At 38.8% G+C, this 22,410-nt stretch overlaps 1 protein-coding gene across 1 annotated transcript in view; it reads left to right on the top strand.

Moving 5' to 3' along the window:
• LOC126183224 (uncharacterized) overlaps window positions 1–22,410 on the top strand; it is a 679,892-nt gene that overhangs the window by 120,899 nt on the left and 536,583 nt on the right. Inside the window, exon 3 of the mRNA XM_049925008.1 lies at window positions 6,024–6,287. Within this exon, the coding sequence (XP_049780965.1) occupies window positions 6,024–6,287 (264 nt within the window). The remainder of the gene's footprint in view (window positions 1–6,023; window positions 6,288–22,410) is intronic.

Raw genomic sequence — 22,410 nt, forward strand, 5'->3', positions numbered from 1 at the left:
ACGTGGTTGAAGTTCATCCATACAGTTTTCTTGTCATTGACAACTAGACAGTTATGTTTAAACCATTTTGCTCCATCTCATAATCATTTTTACCTTTTGTAATGAAGCTCATATAATCAGCAAATAATTTGGTATCAGCTGTTGAAAATTTTTGTGGTAGGTCATTAATAAAAATCAAGAATAACAATGGTCTCAATACTGAGCTCTGGGGAACCCCATAATTAGAACTTCTATATTCAGAATGGTACACATTTCCATCCTGAGAAAGTTGTGCTCTTTGTTTCCTATCAGTTAAATATAACTTGAACCACTCATACCATGCACACCATAATAATACAGTTTTAACAGCAGTAGCTTATGATTTATAAGATCAAACTCTTTAGAAAGATCCAAAAACAACCCACAGATCAGTTCCTTGTCCTCAGTTGATCTGTAAACAAGTTTTAGGAAACTGAAGACAACCGTTTGTGTAGCTTTGCCTTTTCTGAAACCATTCTGTGCATTTCCAAGAATTTTATTTTTGTTTAGGAAGTCTAGCAATCTATCATACATTATTCTTTCAATTTCAAAGGAGTCATTGATTATGCCCAGAAGTTGGGAGACAATATTATTGGTACTGTATTTAATAATTTCGTCAGGGATACCATCAAATCCACAGGTCATTTTACTCTTTAGTTTGCTGATAGCCGTTTGTACTTCTTTGGGTGTTACGGGATATAGGTACATTGTCCTTTCATTTATTGGAGTTGATACCTTCATCTTTGGATTACATTTAGTTGTGATCACGTTTCCGGCTACATTAATATAAATATAATTAAATATATTAGCTATTAGAAGTGAATCATCAAAAACTTCATTTCTGTGTTTTATGGTGATTTTATTACTTGCATTTTCATGTTTGCCTGTATGGTTAGTAATGACTTTCCACATGGATTTCATTTTGTTGTTACCCTTTCTGACAGATGAATCATTGTGCTTCTTTTTTGCAGCAACTATGGCTTCCCCGTGCTTTCCCCTATAACACTTTACATATTGTTTCAAGACAGTATTTTACTTTGCACACTTACATAGGATTCTAAGACTTTCTGATGACACTCTGATTTCACTTGTTATCCAAGAATTTGAGTGTTTGTTAATTTTCATTCTGTTCAGAGGGAATGAAATATCATAGCAGTATTTATAATTTGACAAGAACTTGAATTTTATATCCACAGAACTATTGCTTTCCATGTCCCAGTTTAAATTTTTTAACATTAGATTAAAAAACCTAATGCTGTCATCATTAATTAATCTTCCCTCAATATAACCCCTCTTGTTACTTTTCTCATGAGATTTCTCTAGAGTCAATTTAACTTCTTGATGGTCAGAGAAACCTGGTAGGTTAACAAGTTTTTGCCCTTTTTTACAGTTGTCCTTGAAATTAACATTGAAATACCCAAGCACAATTATGTGTTTTGACTGACTATTTAGATAGTTCAGAAGATTTTCCAAATTTTCAGAGAACAATTTAAAATTGCCAGATGGGGACCTATATATACATGCAATTAATATTTTACTATCTTTCAGTTCACATAAACAGTATTCCAAATCTTTTTCAATACAGCAGACATTTATAAACCTACTTTACTTTAATTTAATATCTATTCTTACATATATGCATGTTCCACCCCCTCTATATGTTTCCCTCCAAAAGCTGCAGCCCAACTGAAAATCTGAAATCCCAACTGCACATTTCTGTATTTCTTGCAGCCAGTGCTCCGTTACATGCAAGATAGACATTTCCTTCAATGAACCATTCAAAAAGACCTCTAGCTCATATAGCTTACCGATTAAGCCCTGTACATTATGATAAAGGAGAGTTAAAGAATTATTCAGTTCTATGAGATGTATATTTCTTGCTGGGTTAATTCTTTGAAGAGTAGGCCATAATCTTCTTTTTGTTTCTAACATGATTTTCACCACCTGGGAGTCCTGGACTACTACATGGTCGTTTTCTTCTGCAGTGGATTGGGCCATAAAAAATCGTTCATGTGTTGTTTGGATGCTAACTTCTGCCTGGTGCTTCATCATGATCTGTTGTTTATATCTTCTGTCCACTCTGATTTGGCTTCCTCCTTAATCTTTTTACATGGTCATGTTGTCTTCTGTGCTGGTTCCCTGCCATTTGTTCATTCCACTGAAGGTTTCTTCTTCTGTTATTTTTGTATACTGTGGTGATATGGTCTTCTGTGTTGCTTCCTTGATGCTTGTTTGTTCCATAGTATGCATATTTACTGTAATTATTATTATTTTTTTTTTCTTCTGTTATTTTCCAATATTGTAAGCATACAGTTTTGGTGAGTGATTGATCTGCCTGTTACAAGCAGTTACAGAGATCAGTGATGGTGTGGTGGAATGAATCATAGCTGAATAATGAAGGTTCCTGCATAGTTTTTCTTTCCCTCCCAGCACCAAATGTAGCCCATACTTTGTATAATCAGTGCTCCTTAAAAACAGATTAACATCCAGTATCTTAGTGTCACTGTACTGATGATGATGATTGGTTTTTGGGGTGCTCAACTGTGAGGTTATCATCACCCGTACAAATTCCCAACCTTTCCTCAGTCCAATCTTGCCACTTTCATGAATGATGATGAAATGATGAGGACAACACAGACACCGAGTCCTGACCCTTCCGGGAATCGAACACGGGACCCCATGCATGGGAAGCGAGAATGCGACCGCGAGACCACGAGCTGCAGACGTGACCATACTGGGTAACATATTCCATCTAGAACATGTTCATTTTGTATATTTTGTCATTCCAGTCCACCCTGTCAAATCTGTAGGGTGCTGTGCATTGGTAATCCTTGATATCTGATTCTACATCATTTGTTCCAGTCAGTACAATAACACAGTCAAATTTACTAAGTCCTTTACCTTTTCTTCAATGTTATTAACAACATATTTCAATTGAGCATTTGGTCGACAATGGACATTGCAAAATATCTTGGCAGAAGTGTTTGATTTAATAAACTAGCACAGTGTCATCCATGACTATCAGATAGAAATAAAATCTTGTGTATTGCCCCCACACGCTTTCCAGTACTTAAAACTTTCTTGTAGCTGTTGTTATTTATTTTACAGGAGTTACTAAACACACTACTTCTTGACGATGCAAGAGCACTTTGTTTACTTTTGGAGTTTTCGTAATTTATCATAGATAATACATCACAGCCATTGTTGTGCACTAAATTTATGCTGTTTCCACACTTTTTTTTTAAATTTCCGACACTCTGTGAACTGTTTCTGCACACATCTTTTGTAAACTTATCTGAGTCTTCTTTTGTCATTTCCTGTTTCAAAATCAGCTCACGTTTTTCTAATGTAACTTTACTAATGTCCATTTTCAGTTCACTGATTATGAGTTGTAATTTAGAAACACAGTCATTTAGTTTTGATATTTCACGTTTATATTTTACACACACTTTCTTCTTACCAGCAAAATTGGCACTTTTTTGATGAGATACACAATAGACTTTTACACTGGACACCATCTTGAACACCTTTGGGTATTTCTGATATTTGAAGAGTCATGGTTTCAAGCAGTAACAGTGTATATGAGAAATGGATGGAGTTGTTCTCCATCACTAATCTGTTGCAAATCTTGATTATACTAGCAAGCATTTGCTATTGTATATCCACAGAATGAGTTTGTTTTGTGGAATAATACATTGATCTTCCATAACTACTATATGCTTTGTGCAGTATGTAAAGTGTAGTAAATACCATTTTTGTTTATGTGGAAATATCAGGTAATTTACTGTAATGTTTTTTTCCCATAATTTTAATAATAGAGGACACACAGCCTTCAACCAGTGCTAAAAGAAATATTTGTGAACCTATCACAGAAGTACACCAATGGGATGTGGTGGCCCAAGGAGTGTTTTTGTTTTCTTGAGAATATTAAGACAGAGGGGTACTAATAATGCATTACCCAAACCAGGAAGTTCTGATTCTTAGCATTACATACTCATGGCATTGAGTTATTTTTGGAGTTGAAGATCAAATTGTGTTCTATATATACCCTATTGTTGACTATTTTATGCTCCAGAAGGTATAGTACTCTACAGCATGTACTGAGAAAGGTGGCGCAGTGATTGGCAGACTGAACTTGCATTCAGAAGGATGAGAGTTTAAATCCATGTCCAGCCATCCTGATTTAGGTTTTTCGTACTTTCCTTAAAATCACCCCCAGGAGGGTTCCTTTGAAAGGTCATGGCCAATTTCCTTCTTCCATTACTGAATCATTCTGAAATTGTAATCCATCTCTAATGGCTTTGATGCTGATAGGACATTAAACCCTAACCTTCCTTCCTTCCTTTCTTCCTTCTACAGCACATGATAAGGCAATGTAATTCAGAAGATTATTTCCTTATGAAGCAACAAACTTTTCTAGGCATCACTTTAAATTTTAATGTTCTACAATATAAAAAGTGTTGTCACTTAGTGCGAGTGAGAATTAATAGAGCAATTTTAGTAGAGATCATCATCAGAGCTGTCCATTTTGATTTCATTCTTACTGAATCTACTAATTGTAATATTGTAATAAACATTATACAACTGAATCCTTTCTCATCATTGATCACTTTCAGAATTGCATATCACAAACATTAAATTAGAATAGTTTACTGTCAGATTCTTTGAGCACAAATTGTTCCTAAATCAAATTTTCATTACTACAATGAAGATAATGCTGCTACATTTGTTCCTCAGTAGTGGCTGCCCTCTGGTCATTAACATTTTTCTCCTAAACACACAATAAGCAGCAAGTCTTACAGATTATTGGTGAAGATTTTGATGTACACTCCTGTACTATAAACACTAGGTGAAGCTAAAATGGCACAAGTGATGGGCCAGCCAAACAAATGGCAACTAAAGTATGAAATGAAGCTGTATATAACAATACTGTTATAAAGATAGAGTATTTTTCTTTTCTTACCAATTAATTGATCGATAATGGCTCTTTTGTAAAGAAATCATAAAATGGGCAATACAGGAAGAGAAGATTGACAGCTAAAAATGGATGACACACATTTGGACAAAAGCAAAACAGATAATGTATTGTATGTATGCATGTATGTATGTATGTATGTATGTGTGAGTGTATTGACATGGGGACTTATACCGTTTGGCCCCCAGTGGATCCCCCCCAGGAACATTTCATTCCAGGTGAGTGTAACCTCAATGTTTGCGTGGTAGAGTAATTATAGTGTACGAATACATGGAGACAGTGTTTGCGCAGCAGTCACTGACAGAGTAACTGAGGCGGAATAAGGGGAACCAGCCCGTATTTGCTGAGGCAGATGGAACACTGCCTTAAAAACCATCCACAGGCTGACTGGCACACCAGACCTCGACACTAATCCACTGGTCGGATTCATGCTGGGGACCATCATGCCTTCCCACTTGGAAAGCAGTGCGTTAGACCACACGGGTAGCCAGACAGGCTGATAATATATTACTCACAGAATATGTTTTAATGCTGTTAAAATTTTACTGTGTTTCTTAAATACTTCACTTATTTTTAAAAAAATGTATGCTCTTAAAAGCTACATAGAATTGAATAACATGATGAACTGATGTAAACAATACAAAAGGTTATTGTATTATATTACATTAACTTCCTTTTAAAGTTATGGCTTTGGAGGGAAAAATCACTGGAGTTCACTAGTTATATTGCAATGTGGGTTCATAAATGTTTCAAAAATATGCTGTAACTTTTTTTAATTGCCCATACTTCTTAATTCTTGAGAATAACTTTGGTCTTCTCAAAATATCTTTTTCCTTTTACAAAATAACTCTATCTCCAACAATACATAATTCTGAATTACTATTTTTATTATTATTATTATTAGTATAGAAAACCTTTCATTATAGTGGAGTTTTTATAGTTTTCTAACTTCTATTGTATCTGTAACAAAAATTTAATGTAATATCATCACTTTTCTCACAACATTTTAACAATGGTTTCTCCTTTGCAGTTTCATGACTGTTCAACATCACTACATAATGGAAATTTAGGTGACAATGATAAGGAAAGAAATCATGTAAAAAATATACTCTTACCAAACAATTCTCATCACCTTGAGAACCAATTTATTGTTCATTATCAACAAGGCTATGTACAATCAATCAGTATTTTGAAAGATGAGCCATTGTGGTCTATAAATATCAAGAGAAGCCTTGCAAGTATTCTGCAGATGGATATATCAAAATTAAATCAAGGTGCTGCTAAGACTGTGGAGGTACAAGGGAGAAGTATGAATTATGTATCATAGTTACATATTAAAATTTTCCTTTTTTTCTGTATTGAAACTGAAAAATTGCAAATTCATCCTAGAAATCATATCAAAATCTGACTGTATTTGCAATAGTCGTTTATTTTGATTGTTCTACTTTTAAATGCTAAATAGTGCCTTTTTTGTGAATATGACTGACAGAACACATAACTAGCAAAATTAAGGAATTCTCTCTTCCACTCTAAACTTTGTCGATCCTCTGGCTGCAAATGAAAACCAATGGTATCTGAAGAACAAAGGTTATTAGCATAGAAATCATAAGGAAAGTACTCTGCCAGCAACCATTCATTTGTAGATAACAGGTGGTTGGATTAGTGAACATGACAAAAACTGAGTATACTTCTTTTTTCCAAATTAAACTGTAATCTTCACTGCTCTCAATGCATTTAATCAAAAAGATTACAGTTTTCTGCTTTATCCTGTCAGAAAATAAAGTAATTTCGCACAGACAGGGTCACTATTTGATGAAAATGTCTTGTCCTTTAAATGTTACACAAATTTAAAACATGAAGGAGATAAATGAGGAAATTTAGGGAACAGAATAGATGGTGAAGTACATTATTCTGCAAAACTTAATAATGTGATCAATAAAATAACATAACATATTAACTACTCTGTGGAAGTGAGTGAAAGTGCAGTAGCATGTTGCCATAGGCCTCCCAGTCATCCATAGAAAGTTGAACATCACATGGCATGAAGTCAGTGGAACTATAGCACCAAATGGGCTGACCCCACAACATGAGACATTTGAATTAACAGGAAAAGACAGCGGGTGTCAGTTAGTGAGCACCTATGGATCACTGTGATGGTGTTCTTCATTATGACATGGCCCAGAGACAACATCTGGATGACTTTATTTATTTATTTATTTATTCCATGTGATCTGATGGTACACAGTGTGTTGCAGCTGTCGGAAAAATACATGTGGAAGAAATACCAGGAAACTGGAACAAGAATGGAATGTGATGACTGTAGCCCAGGAGTTTGTTATTGCACATAGCATTGTTTCACATTAGAGGGAGCATTCTGAACCACAGGCACTGCTGCCAGAATGAGACAAGGTAATCAGTTGTGGTCAAATGGAGCGGCAGATGGCTGCTACAGTGTGCAACAGGCAAGACAGGACCCATGCCAAACAGTGGGTGTGGTGGTAACCACATTTTACAGAACTCTAATACAAACAATCTCATGCTCCATAGTGACATGATGACTGTGGGGGTGGTCTTTCTACCCAATTGACTAGTACACTGTGTTCCATTGATGCCCACACATTGGTGACACGGTTTTTTATGGTAACAAGACTATAGAAATTGACCAACAAGGAGTGGGATCACATGCTCTTATCAAATGATAACAGATTTAGTCTGAGTAGTAATTCTTGTCATTCCCTTATAGGGCAAAAATAATTAATACCCCCAGGATCACTGTCATACATCACCGTTTTTGTGGTCCAAGTATTATGGTGTGGCAAGGCATAATGTTGCATGGGCAAACTGACCTACAGCTCTTTGAATGTGGTATGCTCACCAATCAACATCATTTTGAAACTTTACTGCTTCCCCACCTACATCTCTTCAGGGGTGTGTTCAGCCCTGACTTCATTTTTATGGATGATAGTGGGCAATCACAATGAACAGTGCAGATGGATACCTCTTTAGATACATCTAAGTTAGAGGTGACATGTCACATTGATTTCAACTTTAATTGTAATTTACTCCAAAATTACAAGATAGTTGCAATATATTTAAAATTATTCAGGAGCAGGAAGCAAAACATAAATTGTACGTTTGTTTTAGGACTTATGCTGTCAACAATTTTAGTCATTTTATTACATGCTTCAATTTTTTTCTTTTCTCTCTCTCCCTTTTTTCATACAACATGTGGAACTGGTGACCTTTCTTAATTGATTTCAACATCTGATTTCAGTATTACTTTCAATTAATCATAAACTCTTGGCCAAATAACATAAAACATTGTTTAACTGCATACTAGCACATAGTTCCGCTCTGCTTGCTTAGCCTCAACTTCCCACACTGCTAGGGAAGATACAGCTGTGCTACTCCAACTCTTGCCAGATCTCACAACACACTCAAACCAAAGATATAATTTACATATGAAGGGAATGTAACACAGACATTTACATAATAATTTGAATTTGTAGAAGTTGATTTTATAAAATGAATTACTTACTTGAAATGCTCTAATTTTATATTGCAATTATGAAAATAAATAAAAACCATTACTAATAGCTGGTTTTAGGTATAACAAAAGTATGCACATAATCATTATATATAGAAATACTGGTTCAAATATTATTTGTTCAAAATTTTACATATAAAAAAGATACAGTGAACTTACTAACACCATACCATAACATAATATGAGGAGACCAGTATCAGTTGACAAACTCCCATACCCCAAATGAATTATAATACACCCAGAATTCCACACAAAATGCATTGTGGGTGGAATTCTGTCATCTTCCAGAAACTAAACTGTATCAATTTCTAGTTTTTCATACAATTAAGACATTTTTGTAAAGAGTGAAATGAGACAAATCTAAAATGTTAATTTTCCTTGTTGTAAAATGACTTTTTACATTTTAAAGTTAGAATACATCTTTCTTGCTGTTAACATGTCCACATTTTGATCAACAATACATGATCACATTACACAATCTCACTCTATAAGTTAAGTTTCCCAAGTCATTGCCCTCACCAGATGTTTTGTACATTCCTGGAATTATCTGCACTAGCTGACCTAGAGTATCCACACACCTATTAGTGGACATTAATATGGTGTGTGTCTATCCTTCACCTTTATGATGGCATGAACTCTAATGGGGCACTTTCAATCAGGTATCTGAATATCTGCTGAGGAATGGCAGCCCATTCTTTATCGACAGCTGAAAACAGAGAATATAGTGACATATGTTGGATTCTGGGATCTTAAGAGAAGTCAACATTTTAACTCATCCTAAATGTGTTCTGTTGGGTTTAGGCTGGAACTCTGGGCAGGCTGGTACATGTGAGGAATGTTATTGTCCACAATAACATGTGTTCATATTCTTTAGCATTTAGCATTTTCCTAAGTACAATGAGGGGATCATAGCATTACCATGAAAAGAACTTCTGTACTATAACACCAGTTCCTACATATTTTACTTTTGGCAAGACACATGATGGCAGGCACCAATAGTTGACTTGGACAGCTTTAGAAGAATTGAAATGTCCATGATGGATTTGTACTCAGATGACATTCAATGATTAGTTCACATTCAAAGCCACTGCTTCTCAGCTGACACTGCAATAGGACCTACCTCCTCTTTACTGTTGGGACAACCTCCCATGATGTCTATAGGGGTGCCCAGACACTTTTGGTCAGTGTTAACAGCAGTGTTAGGGTGAAGTGTCAAAAAAATCGTAAAGGTCAGAATCTGGTGAAACTTCACAACAGGGGGGAACGTGTGCACATACCACCTAACTTAGATATATCTGAAAATGTATCATAAAAATTAATCCTGAACATTAAATGTAAGTGTCCTATCTACATCTTCATCTATTCTCTGTCGTCGTAACTGCCGTCTGCTTCACGTCTGCTGTGCAGCGAGCTACCTTAATTTAAGTATTAACTGTATTTTTCTTACTTGTCACTTCTTCTTCCATGTGTTTTTGCTTTTTGGAGGCTTTAATTGTTGAGTGCTATTAATAGTTCCATAGATTTCGTGTTTGTTTTGATTACAGTCAGAGAGAGTCCCTTTAGTCAACCATAGTGCCAGTAGTGCTAGTGTTTGTTTTCAATACAATCCAGAGACAGTTAGTGCTATTTTCTACAAGAAGTGGCTAGCAACCACAGTTTAGTCAATAAACAGTCTAGTTAAAGGTTGATTAACTCTCTTCAGTAAATTGATTCCTTAGGATGGATAGGATGTGTGACTGCTGTGTACGGATGCAGGAGGAGCTGGCCACTGTTCGCGAACAGCTGAGTGTGTTGATGGCCATGGTCAGCCGTCTTCAGGCTGCTGCCTCGGAGTGTAGCGGCAGTGGGCAGTGTGGTGTGTCGCAAGGTACACCCCAGGTGTTACATGCTTCACCCACTGTCCCTGCTGTCGAGACATCTTCGCGGGTACCGGGCGCAGTTGGGCCACCCTCTCCCCAAGGGGAGTGGCGGGTTCAGTGGCGTTCGCGGCGCACGAGGCGGAGGGTCAATGTGGAGGCTGGCCGTGTGGCATCGCCCGCTCTGCCTGTGAGTGGACATGTGGCTGCTCCTTCAGCAAGGTCCGAGCAGGCACACGGGGGGAGGGGTTTATTAGTTATTGGGAGCTCCAACGTTAGGCGGGTGATGGAGCCCCTTAGGGAAATAGCGGGAAGGTCGGGGAAGAAGGCCAGTGTTCACTCTGTCTGCTTGCAGGGGGTCTCATCCAAGATGTGGAGGAGGGAAGGCCCTACCGGCGGCGATAGAGAGCACTGGGTGCACCCGACTGCAAATTGTTACTCATGTCGGCACCAATGACTCCTGCCGTCTGGATTCAGAGGTCATCCTCAGTTCATACAGGCGGTTGACAGAATTGGTGAAGGCGGAAAGCCTCGCTTGTGGGGTGGAATCAGAGCTAACTATTTGTAGTATCGTTCCCAGAACCGATCGCAGTCCTCTGGTTTGGAGCCGAGTGGAAGGCTTAAACCAGAGGCTCAGACGATTCTGCGGAGATCTGGGGTGCAAATTTCTCGACCTCGGCTACCGGGTGGAGAAATGTAGGGTCCCCCTGAATAGGGCAGTCGTGCACTACACACCGGAAGCGGCTACAAGGGTAGCGGAGTACGTGTGGAGTGCACATGGGGGTTTTTTAGGTTAGAGAATTCCCTCCCAAGGCCCGACAAGACGCCTCCTGAGACGCGGCAAGGTAGGAGTAGGCAAAATGCAACAGGGAATAACAATATTAATGTGCTAATAGTAAATTGCAGGAGCATCTATGGAAAGGTCCCAGAACTGCTCTCATTAATAAACGGTCACAACGCCCATATAGTACTAGGGACAGAAAGTTGGCTGAAACCAGCCGTAAACAGTAATGAAATCCTAAACTCAGATTGGAATGTATACCACAGAGACAGGCTGGACAGTGAAGGGGGAGGCGCATTTATAGAGATAAGAAGTGCAATAGTATCGAAAGAAATTGACGGAGATCCGAAATGTGAGATAATTTGCGTGAAGATCACGGTTAAAGCAGGCTCAGACATGGTAATTGGATGTCTCTATAGGCCCCCTGGCTCAGCAGCTGTTGTAGCTGAGCACCTGAAGGATAATTTGGAAAATATTTCGAGTAGATTTCCCCACCATGTTATAGTTCTGGGTGGAGATTTTAATTTGCTGGATATAGACTGGGAGACTCAAACGTTCATAATGGGTGGCAGGGACAAAGAATCCAGTGAAATTTTTTCAAGTGCTTTATCTGAAAACTACCTTGAGCAGTTAAACAGAGAACCGACTCATGGTGATAACATATTAGACCTTCTGGTGACAAACAGACCTGAACTACTTGAAAAAGTTAACGCAGAACAGGGAATCAGCGATCATAAAGCGATTACGGGATCAATGATTTCTTCCGTAAATAGAAATATTAAAAAGGGTAGGAAGATTTTTCTGTTTAGAAAAAGTGACAAAAAGCAGATTTCAGAGTACCTGTTGGCTCAACACAAAAGTTTTGTCTCAAGTACAGATAGTGTTGAGGATCAGTGGACAAAGTTCAAAACCATCGTACATTATGCGTTAGATGAGTATGTGCCAAGCAAGATCGTAAGAGATGGAAAAGAGCCACCGTGGTACAACAACCGAGTTAGAAAACTGCTGCGGAAGCAAAGGGAACTTCACAGCGAACATAAACATAGCCAAAGCCTTGAGACAAACAAAAATTACGCAAAGCGAAATGTAGTGTGAGGAGGGCTATGCGAGAGGCGTTCAATGAATTCGAAAGTAAAGTTCTATGTACTGACTTGGCAGAAAATTTTGGTCTTATGTCAAAGCAGTAGGTGGATCTAAACAAAATGTCCAGACACTCTGTGACCAAAATGGTACTGAAACAGAGGATGACAGACTAAAGGCCGAAATACTAAATGTCTTTTTCCAAAGTTGTTTCACAGAGGAAGACTGCACTGTAGTTCCTTTTCTAGATTGTCGCACAGATGACAAAATGGTAGATATCGAAATAGATGATAGAGGGATAGAGAAACAATTAAAATCGCTCAAAAGAGGAAAGGCCCCTAGACCTGATGGGATACCAGTTCGATTTTACACAGAGTACGCGAAGGAACTTGCCACCCTTCTTGCAGGGGTGTACCATAGGTCTCTAGAAGAGTGTAGCATTCCAAAGGATTGGAAAAGGGCACAGGTCATCCCCATTTTTAAGAAGGGACATTGAACAGATGTGCAGAACTATAGACCTATATCTCTAACGTCGATCAGTTGTAGAATTTTGGAACACGTATTGTGTTCGAGTATAATGACTTTTCTGGAGACTAGAAATCTACTCTGTAGGAATCAGCATGGGTTTCAAAAAAGATGATCATGTGAAACCCAGCTCGCGCTATTCATCCACGAGACTCAGAGGGCCATAGACATGGGTTCACAGGTAGATGCCGTGTTTCTTGACTTCCGGAAGGCGTTCGATACAGTTCCCCACAGTCGTTTAATGAACAAAGTAAGAGCATATGGACTATCAGATCAATTGTGTGATTGGATTGAGGAGTTCCTAGATAACAGGTCGCAGCATGTCATTCTCAATGGAGAGAAGTCTTCCGAAGTAAGAGTGATTTCAGGTGTGCCGCAGGGGAGTGTCATAGGACCATTGCTATTCACAATATACATAAATGACCTGGTGGATGACATCCAAAGTTCACTGAGGCTTTTTGCAGATGATGCTGTGGTGTATCGAGAGGTTGTAACAATGGAAAATTGTACTGAAATGCAGGAGGATCTGCAGCGAATTGACGCATGGTGCAGGGAATGGCAATTGAATCTCAATGTAGACAAGTGTAATGTGCTGTGAATACACAGAAAGATAGATCCTTTATCATTTAGCTACAAAATAGCAGGTCAGCAACTGGAAGCAGTTAATACCATAAATTATCTGGGAGTACGCATTAGGAGTGATTTAAAATGGAATGATCATATAATGTTGATCGTCGGTAAAGCAGATGCCAGACTGAGATTCATTGGAAGAATCCTAAGGAAATGCAATCCGAAAACAAAGGAAGTAGGTTACAGTACGCTTGTTCGCCCACTGCTTGAATACTGCTCAGCAGTGTGGGATCCACACCAGATAGGGTTGATAGAAGATATAGAGAAGATCCAACAGAGAACAGCGCGCTTCGTTACAGGATCATTTAGTAATTGCGAAAGCGTTACGGAGATGATAGATAAACTCCAGTGGAAGACTCTGCAGGAGAGACGCTCAGTAGCTCGGTACGGGCTTTTGTCAAAGTTTCGAGAACATACCTTCACCGAAGAGTCAAGCAGTATATTGCTCCCTCCTATGTATATCTCGCAAAGAGACCATGAGGATAAAGTCAGAGAGATTAGAGCCCACACAGAGGCATACCGACAATCCTTCTTTCCACGAACAATACGAGACTGGAATAGAAGGGAGAACCGATAGAGGTACTCAAGGTACCCTCCACCACACACCGTCAAGTGGCTTGCGGAGTATGGATGTAGATGTAGATGTAGATGTAGATGTAGATGTAGAAAGCATTTTCAAGTGCATGGCAGAGGGCAATCGTTATCAGTGTCAATACAAAAGGAAACGTTTGTGTTAAACAGTCTATGAAAGCTGTTCCAAATAATCGTTATCTGTCACTTGGTACAATTGACTAGAAATTACAAGTGAACATAAAATTAAATATTAAAAATTTGAACACACAGTATTTATGTTCCACAATATTTATTTGATAGTTTGTTATGAACCACTTATGGTTTACCTAAACAGTACCAGTGCTGAGGGAAGCTTGTGATATCATGGAAAATTTTAGATAATGTGATCACAATTTTTTTAATTAACATTCTCTTATAGTATGTCTTTGATTAGACACATAATTTTAAAATATTTATGGAATATTCTATTGGTACTTGGAGGAACATATACATATAAAAAAGAATACATAGTATTTATCTTTGACAGTAATATTTATTTAATAATTGGCTTCCTAGGCTATTATCAAATATCTTAATATTACACTGATAATCCACACAACTTCAGTGAAAGTTCATAGATGTTCAAAGATTGTTTTTTAAAGTTATGTGACATTTTACAACTGTGAGGGCTATCTACAAAGTACATTACGTTTTTGAATTAAAAATAAATAAAGTGTTGGAAATTTTTTTTATTTTATACAGATGAAAGCCACACTTCAATACTACTTTTCTACATAGTTGCCATTTAAATTAAGGCACTTATCATAGCGATGGATGATTTTGGAAATTCCTTCATCGTAAAATTCGGCCGCCTGAGCCTTCAACCACGTGGTTACCTCTTCTTGAAGCTGTGCGTCGTCATCAAAACGCTGTATAGCCAGCCACTTCTTCATTGCTGGGAATAAGTGGAAGTCGCTCGGTGCCAGGTCAGGACTGTACGGTGTATGAGGAATCAACTCCCACTTAAAAGATTCGAGAACTTCACGAGTGGCATTTGCCGTGTGGGCCCGGGCATTGTCGTGAATCAGCAAGATCTTTGAGCCCAACTTTCCCCTGCACTTGTTTTGTATTGCTCTTCTGAGGTTGTGCAGAGTTTGGCAATACCTTTGAGAGTTTATTGTAGTGCCTTTTTCCAGGAAATCCACAAAAATCGTATTTCTACTGGGTTACTGATTAACCATGTGGTTGAAGGCGCAGGTGGCCGAATTTTACAATGAAGGAATTTCCAAGCTCGTCCATCGCTACGATAAGTGCCTTAATTTAAATGGCAACTATGTAGAAAAGTAGTATTTAAGTGTGGCTTTCATCTGTATATAATAAAAAAATTCCAATACTTTATTTATTTTTCATTCCAAAACATAATGTACTTTGTGAATAGCCCTGGCATATATTAATACAAAACCATAAACGTAAAGTAATACCCAAAAATCTGTGAACTTATAAACTTAAAGTATACTTCAAGAGTAATAATATAGGAATGTATAAACAATAAAAACACAATTGAGTGATGGCACGGATTACCATATTATACAGACAAACTGATGAATATGGTGAACCTGCCAAAATGCCAAAAAGAAAGTTGTGGGTTCTGTAGAGGGTGGAATGGAGTCTGTGGAATGTTCATATGGGACAGTCACAACAAGCATATTATCTAATGTCAAGAAAAATATTGTCTCACTGCTACTACTTTAGTAAGAGTGTATACTGAAACTGTGTTTACTCATTAAAGACCAGGCCAGAACTCTTTGATCAGTGTTCATAAAGGGGCAGAATTTCAATTAATGTTAGTTTTCTGCCCTTAATTCCTCTATGGATGACATCAGATTGAATATCTAAGAATGACATTCATTCAGAGCATGTTCAGCAAAGGTGGAGCCTTTTTCAGTCTTCAACTCCTTTCATGCTCAGTCAGTCTAGTAGTTATAGTGCTACCTGACTGACTTTCTTATAACTTGCCATACAAATTACTGGAAATCCTATAAATTCCACTCTGTTCTAAAGGTAGAATCTTATCTTCACTGTTGAACAGAATGTGAAAAACTGTATTTTTAGTATAAAAAGCTTAAGTATATTTCCTGGATTTTAGTTTGTTGGCACATATCTGTAAAGTCCTGCCTACATATAGTATCGCAGCCCATTTGTTATCAGAGTGGCTAGTGTTTTCTGAAGACAGTACAGAAGTGCTGTTATCCTCTGTCTCTCCTTTCTACTGAGTATGCTGTCAATCGTGGTACAACTATAATCATTGCTGTGTGCTATTTCTTTAATTATTTTCAATTAATTTTCAAAATCTGTTTTGGTTCTTGGCAAGATAGTGGAAGACTGAATGTTTGTGTGTTATAGGATGCTGGGAACTGGCCAGTATTACTGTGTCTGTATAAGTTACTTTCTTGTATACCTTGAATGAATGCCATTGCTTACTAATGCCTGTGGTAAGGTCTAAAAAGTCTTCTCCCAACTCCATTGTAAACTCAATTTTACAGTGGTGTGAATTCAAATGTTGAAAAAATTTATTTAATTGTCTGGTGGTATCAGTAAAATAATATTCCCCACAGCCCCCCCCCCACCCCCCACCTTTGTATGCAATGTTCATCACATTCACCAATTTGTTCATGTAATTTGTAAGAGGTACATGATCTGTGCTATTCCTCACTTGTATAATGATTTTGGATTTTATGTTTCTATACTTTTAATCTCTGAACATATTGTAATACAAGATTTATTTGTTTAGAGCTTCTTTGGGTGTTACATTATGCTTGAAGTTTTGTATCAATATATAGTTGCAAAATGTCACATACCTGAAAAACACCCTTTGTGCAGCTATTCAGTTTCTTCTGAAGTTGCATGGACTATCTGGATAGTATTAGATTAGATTAGATTAATACTTGTTCCAAAGATCATGAATATGACACTTCGTAATGATGTGGTAGGTGTCAGGTTAATAAAAGATGTCCGTACAAGATATTACATTAGACAAAATATTACATGACACTCAATAATTTTTTTTTTTTTTTGAGGTTGGGAAATTACCCACTTACTTATATCCAAAAATTTAAATGCTATATGGCTATCTGTCAGACTTTTGATGCTATTAGGTAAGTGGCCAAAGAGCAAACAATGGACAATCCATGTAGGAGCATTGACAATTATGGAAAGGATAGATTGCTATTCACCACAAAGATGAGACACTGAGTTGCAAACAGACACGATGTAAAAACTGTTACACATCAAGCTTTTGGCCAAAGCCTTCATCAGCAAAGGAAGACACACACAAATTCACACTAGTAAGTCCACCTCACGCACATGTTTGCTATCTCTGACTGCTGAAGTGAGACAAACTGAAGCAGCCATGTCATGTACCACATCCACTGCAGTCATTGCTCAGCTTTTTATTTTGGTATGACTAAAAACCAGCTATTTTCCAGGATGAATGGCCACTGGCGAACTGTGAGCAAGAGCAAAGTGGACTACTCTGTTGGTCAACATGTTTGATGTCAATGACTGCTTCACAACATGGGCCCTGTGGATCCACCCCTTCACCACCTGATTTTCTGAACTGTGCAGATGGGAGTGATCCTTATAACACATTGAATCATCCTAGCCTCAACCTACAGTCCCCACACTGTCCACCCACCAGTTTCTGTCCTCTCTGTCCTATAACCTCCTCCCATCTCAGATCCCTTCACGCTCATTATGCACTGCTCTCTGCCAATGCACATACAGATCTTTTCCCCTTCTCTGATCCTCTCATAGGACCTCCTGACACTGCACCAGGTAGCCTTGTCTGCCATCTCAAGTCCCTGAATGCTCTGCCAGGTAGCACTGTTCTCTCTTCCCCCACATGTACTGTGCTATCTCTCCCTCTTCCCCATTCCACAATGGATTGTTGCTCCTGTTTGACACATTTCAGTTCCAGTCTCACCTGAACAGCCAGAGATAGTGGTTGTGTGTGTGTGTGTGTGAGGTGGGCTTGCTAGTGTGAATGCATGTTTGTTTTCCTTTTCTGGCAAAGGCTTGGCCAAAAGCTTAGTGTGTAACAATATTTTTGTTGCCCTTGTCTGCAACTCAATGTGCCATCTTTATGGTGAGTAAAAATCTATCATTTCCATAATTGTTGTTTAGGAAGCTGATAGCTGACTCATAATGAACTATTAAATAAATATTTTTACGGAACATAAATTTTGTGTATTCACATTTTTAATATTCAGTTTTATGTTTACTTATATTTTCTTGAGTCAGTGTAGGAGGCACCTGTGGGTATGCTAATGAAGCCATGGCATCCCCTTCCTCAAGAGAAGCTCCACGCAGTCATCCAGAGGCCAACCAACATCATCTGTATTGGGCTGTTCTACTGGCAGAACAGCTGGAGCCCATGTTGGTTGTGTGGGTAATATCAGTCTGGCTGGCATGCTGCCCTCAGCAAACTAAAATGTCAGTGGAAGAGGTGCCAGCATGGTGGTCAACAGGGAGTCATCTGTGCCCACCTGAGGGAACAGCTAATTGTAGTGGCATGCTACAAGGTTCTCATCGGTACACACCATGAATGCACAGCACCTGCACTGGCTGTGGATGATTCCTGGAATCCAACTCAGATATCATCATAACCCTTGGGGCCAGACTGGACTTCCAAGACAAAGTGCAGTGACATCAGTACTGCCACAGGACACTTGTGTGGCAGCAGGAGATCGAGCTGTGTCCACGGCTGCTGGCCATACAAGAGCTTGGGCGGGCTCTGGTCCCATATTAGTCATTCTGTAACAACTGAAAAAGAATACAAGGGTCTCCTCCAGTAAGAAATTCCATGACATATTTGTGTATTTGTGTTCTGAATGTTCATACAAGATGTTCTGCATTGTCATTGGGCTGTGGATAAAAGGGAGTCAATGTGATGTGGTACATTCCATTGTGTGAACAAAATTCTTTAAAAGATTGATCCAAAAATTGAAGACTATTATCTGAAACCACTGTAGCAAGTAGACATCTGACAGAAAAAAGAAAACTGGACAGTGCCTTGACAGTCATGACTGCTGTGTTGGATGGACAATGAACAACATAAAGAAATTTGGAAAAGGCATCAACAATCAATAACCACCAAAAACTATCTAAAAAAAAGTCTACTGAAGTATATGGAAGCTTTTTCAAGGTAATCTGGGCGCTTACCAAGGGAAAAAAAATCATTGCGCAGTGGCAGCTGTTGATTTGAACACTTTTGGCAGGCCACATCCAGGCACTCTACCATTTGATCAATACTTGGTCAGAAGATGTGTTGGCAGGCCAGTTGTTTAGTGCAAGAGGCTCCCCAATGACCTTGATGTAACAAGTTACGAACCTCAATGCACAGTTCTGCTGGAAACACAATGTGGGGAGTACCCCCTCCCATCAACAAGAGAATGACACCACCTAACAGGGAAAGGCAGTGTGTCAGATGGCCAGCTCGGCAGATGGTCAAGACACATTTGTCATACCATATGTACCACATGCTTTGTCAGGTAAAGCAGCTGCAGGTTAAAACAAGGAAACTAAAACTTTATAATCTGTGACAAAATTAAATTTTGTACTGTATGACACATGAATTTTTTAAAAGCATAAATGGTCTCAAGGACTTCTATTTCGACTTGCAAATAGTGCTGCTGAGCTGCATTGAGTGTTTTGGATGCAAAAGCAATAGGTTTCTCCAAGTCATCTGTGTGATGATGGGCTGTAACTGTCCCCATTAAATACTAGGACACATCTGTCTCCAACACTAAATGTTTACCAAGTTGGGAGATGGCAAAGCAAGCCGAGGAGCATATTTTGTTTTAAGTTGCATAAATGCATGCTCACAGGCTAGAAACCACTTGAAAGGAACGTTTTTATGAAGCAACTGGTGCAGAGGGCTGCATCCAGAATAAACCTGTGATAGTGTGTGATTTTCCCAATCAATATGCAGTTCAGTGAGTCAAACAGCCTGCCAGGAAATTTTGTGACAGATACACAACAGACGGTTGAAAAAATTGTGAATTAGTAAGCTTATATTTAACACCTGCAGTTAGCAAAAGAGTAAAGAGAGAACGGAGGTTATGTAAGTGTTCTTCTGTCATTGTGTCTTTAACTACAATATTATTAAGATAGTTGATGCAACAAGGAACATCTACCATAAGTTGCTCCAAAATGCCCTGGAAGATAGCTCGGGCATTAGTTCTCCAGATAATAAACATTGACATTGATAAAGACCAAAAGGCTTGTTCACTACGAGCAATCATTTTGGTGTGCCATCTAATGGAACCTGCAAGTGGACTTCAGCTAAGTCAATTTGGGAAAAGGACTGATCCGAGCCAATTTTGCAAGTAATTAACAGCTTGAGGCAGATGGTTTGTGTCAATAACAGCCTGTGCAGTTACAGTAACTTTAAAGACTTCATAAACCTGGAGTAGACCCTTAGATTTTTTAACATTCACTGGGTAGCCCACTCACTCGTTTGTTGAATGATGCATAATGATGTCAACTGATCCAATGTGGACATTTCTTGTTCACGTAAGGACACATTTGGACCGCGCTAGGAAAAATGCGCCCAAGCCAAAGGTTTAAGCATGATATGCACTGTGAAGTTGTTCACACAGCCTAATCCCTCAGACAACAAATCCAAAAATTCAGAAGACAATGAACCTAGTTCATGATAAGGAGCTTGATCTGATACCAGATGCACAGTGTCAGTAGTAGAAAATTGGAAACCAACAAAAGCGTCTAACCCAGTCAAATTTTCAGTGTGAAGTACATGAAAAACCAAATATGTGATAGGACAGAGTACAGATTGGTAAGCTGTTGCGAGAATAAATTGATCATGAACAGGAATATGCAGTTTATTGTAGCTTACCAGATGGTGTTTGAATGGAGCCAATGGTGGGGAACGCAGCCATGTGTATGTTTGAGGGCTGAAGAGTGAGACAGCTGTGCCAGTGTCCACTTGTGGTGATAACAGTGTGTTCAGCACAGACACTTCAATAAAGAGCTTATTCCAACTAGTAAACAATGATGACCTAGAATGAATGTCAACATCCATTTGTTCTGAGGAAGGCTGAGAATGACAAACTGATACTATGTGGCCTTTCTTGTGACACTTGTGGCACAATGCCCACCACTTGTGGCATGCAGCTCTCTCGTTTTGCACAAAGCAAGAAGGGCATGAAATAAATGCCACATAGTGTCCTTGTTGTTGCTGATGGGTTTGTCCATTGTGGCTAGGTTTCCTGATTTGTATGGCATTGATTCCTCTTTGCTCATCAACCTTGTTGCTCTGCACCAAAGTGGTTCACTGCCAACAGTGGCAACATCACATGATGCTTCAGTTTGGTGATCTACACTACGGGAGACTGCAAAGGACTGAGAAATGTTTAAATCTTACTCTGAAGATAGATCCTCACACTGAAGGGCTCTTGGATGAAATTCCTTATTGGGTGCTAAGCAGATAATCGCATCTCTAACCGTGGAGTCTGGATAGGATTCTTTGGAGGTTGTAGTAATTTAGTGATACTTGTGGCTCAAACCCTACAGCTCTGTTGCCTGAGCCCAATAAGACAGTGGTATGTGCTTGTGGCAGCAGCACTGGTAAAATTCGATACGAGCAGCAATGACCTGTCTGCATTTACCATGGGAAGAAGGCAAGAAACTACACATATCATCCAAAAGAGTGGGGCCCATTCCTGGAAAGGGGCTTTGATAACTGGTACATATGAGGAGGAATCCATGATAAAAAGAAAGCCTTACAAATTTCTTTCTCCCTTACATTGAATGCAACAAAGTGCTGATGGAGATGTATTTCATAAGCCTCCCACTCTATAGCAGAGTCATTATATGAAGGAAATGGTGGGGGTGCACCTGAGATGGTGGAGCCTGTGTGGCTGACATAGCCATGAGTTTTTTGAAGATGACCATAGTAAGTTGCTGCTGCTGGAGAAGTGATTGAAGTACCACTTCCATGGATAATTTACACAAAAAAATAATCACTGGAACTGAGTACATGAAAGTTCTACTCCCTGCCACTTGTGTTCTAATTCTACACACAATAAAAGATGTGGCCATAAGAAAAAAAAGTATTTATTAAGTCACAGTGTGACAGCATAAGTACAATAAAGTTTAGAGAACACACACAAGACTGCCAGCTGGAGCCAGTACATGGTTATATAAATAGCATTTATCAGCCAGGGGCCACTTGCTACAGACTGCAGGTGATGGACCCAGGCCTCTCGTAAGTGCCTGGAGCAGCCCAAAGGTACACTTCACAAATGAGTGGGTGTATTGACATGCTCTGCATTAGTTTTGATGGAGGTGCAGTAATGTGTGGGTTACTACAGCAAACATGAAAAAAAAATGGTGGGTGGTGGAGGGTTTAACAGACCTCTTCCTCCCT

This window comes from Schistocerca cancellata, chromosome 4 (genome assembly GCF_023864275.1).
Source record: "Schistocerca cancellata isolate TAMUIC-IGC-003103 chromosome 4, iqSchCanc2.1, whole genome shotgun sequence".
NCBI classification, from domain to species: domain Eukaryota; kingdom Metazoa; phylum Arthropoda; class Insecta; order Orthoptera; family Acrididae; genus Schistocerca; species Schistocerca cancellata.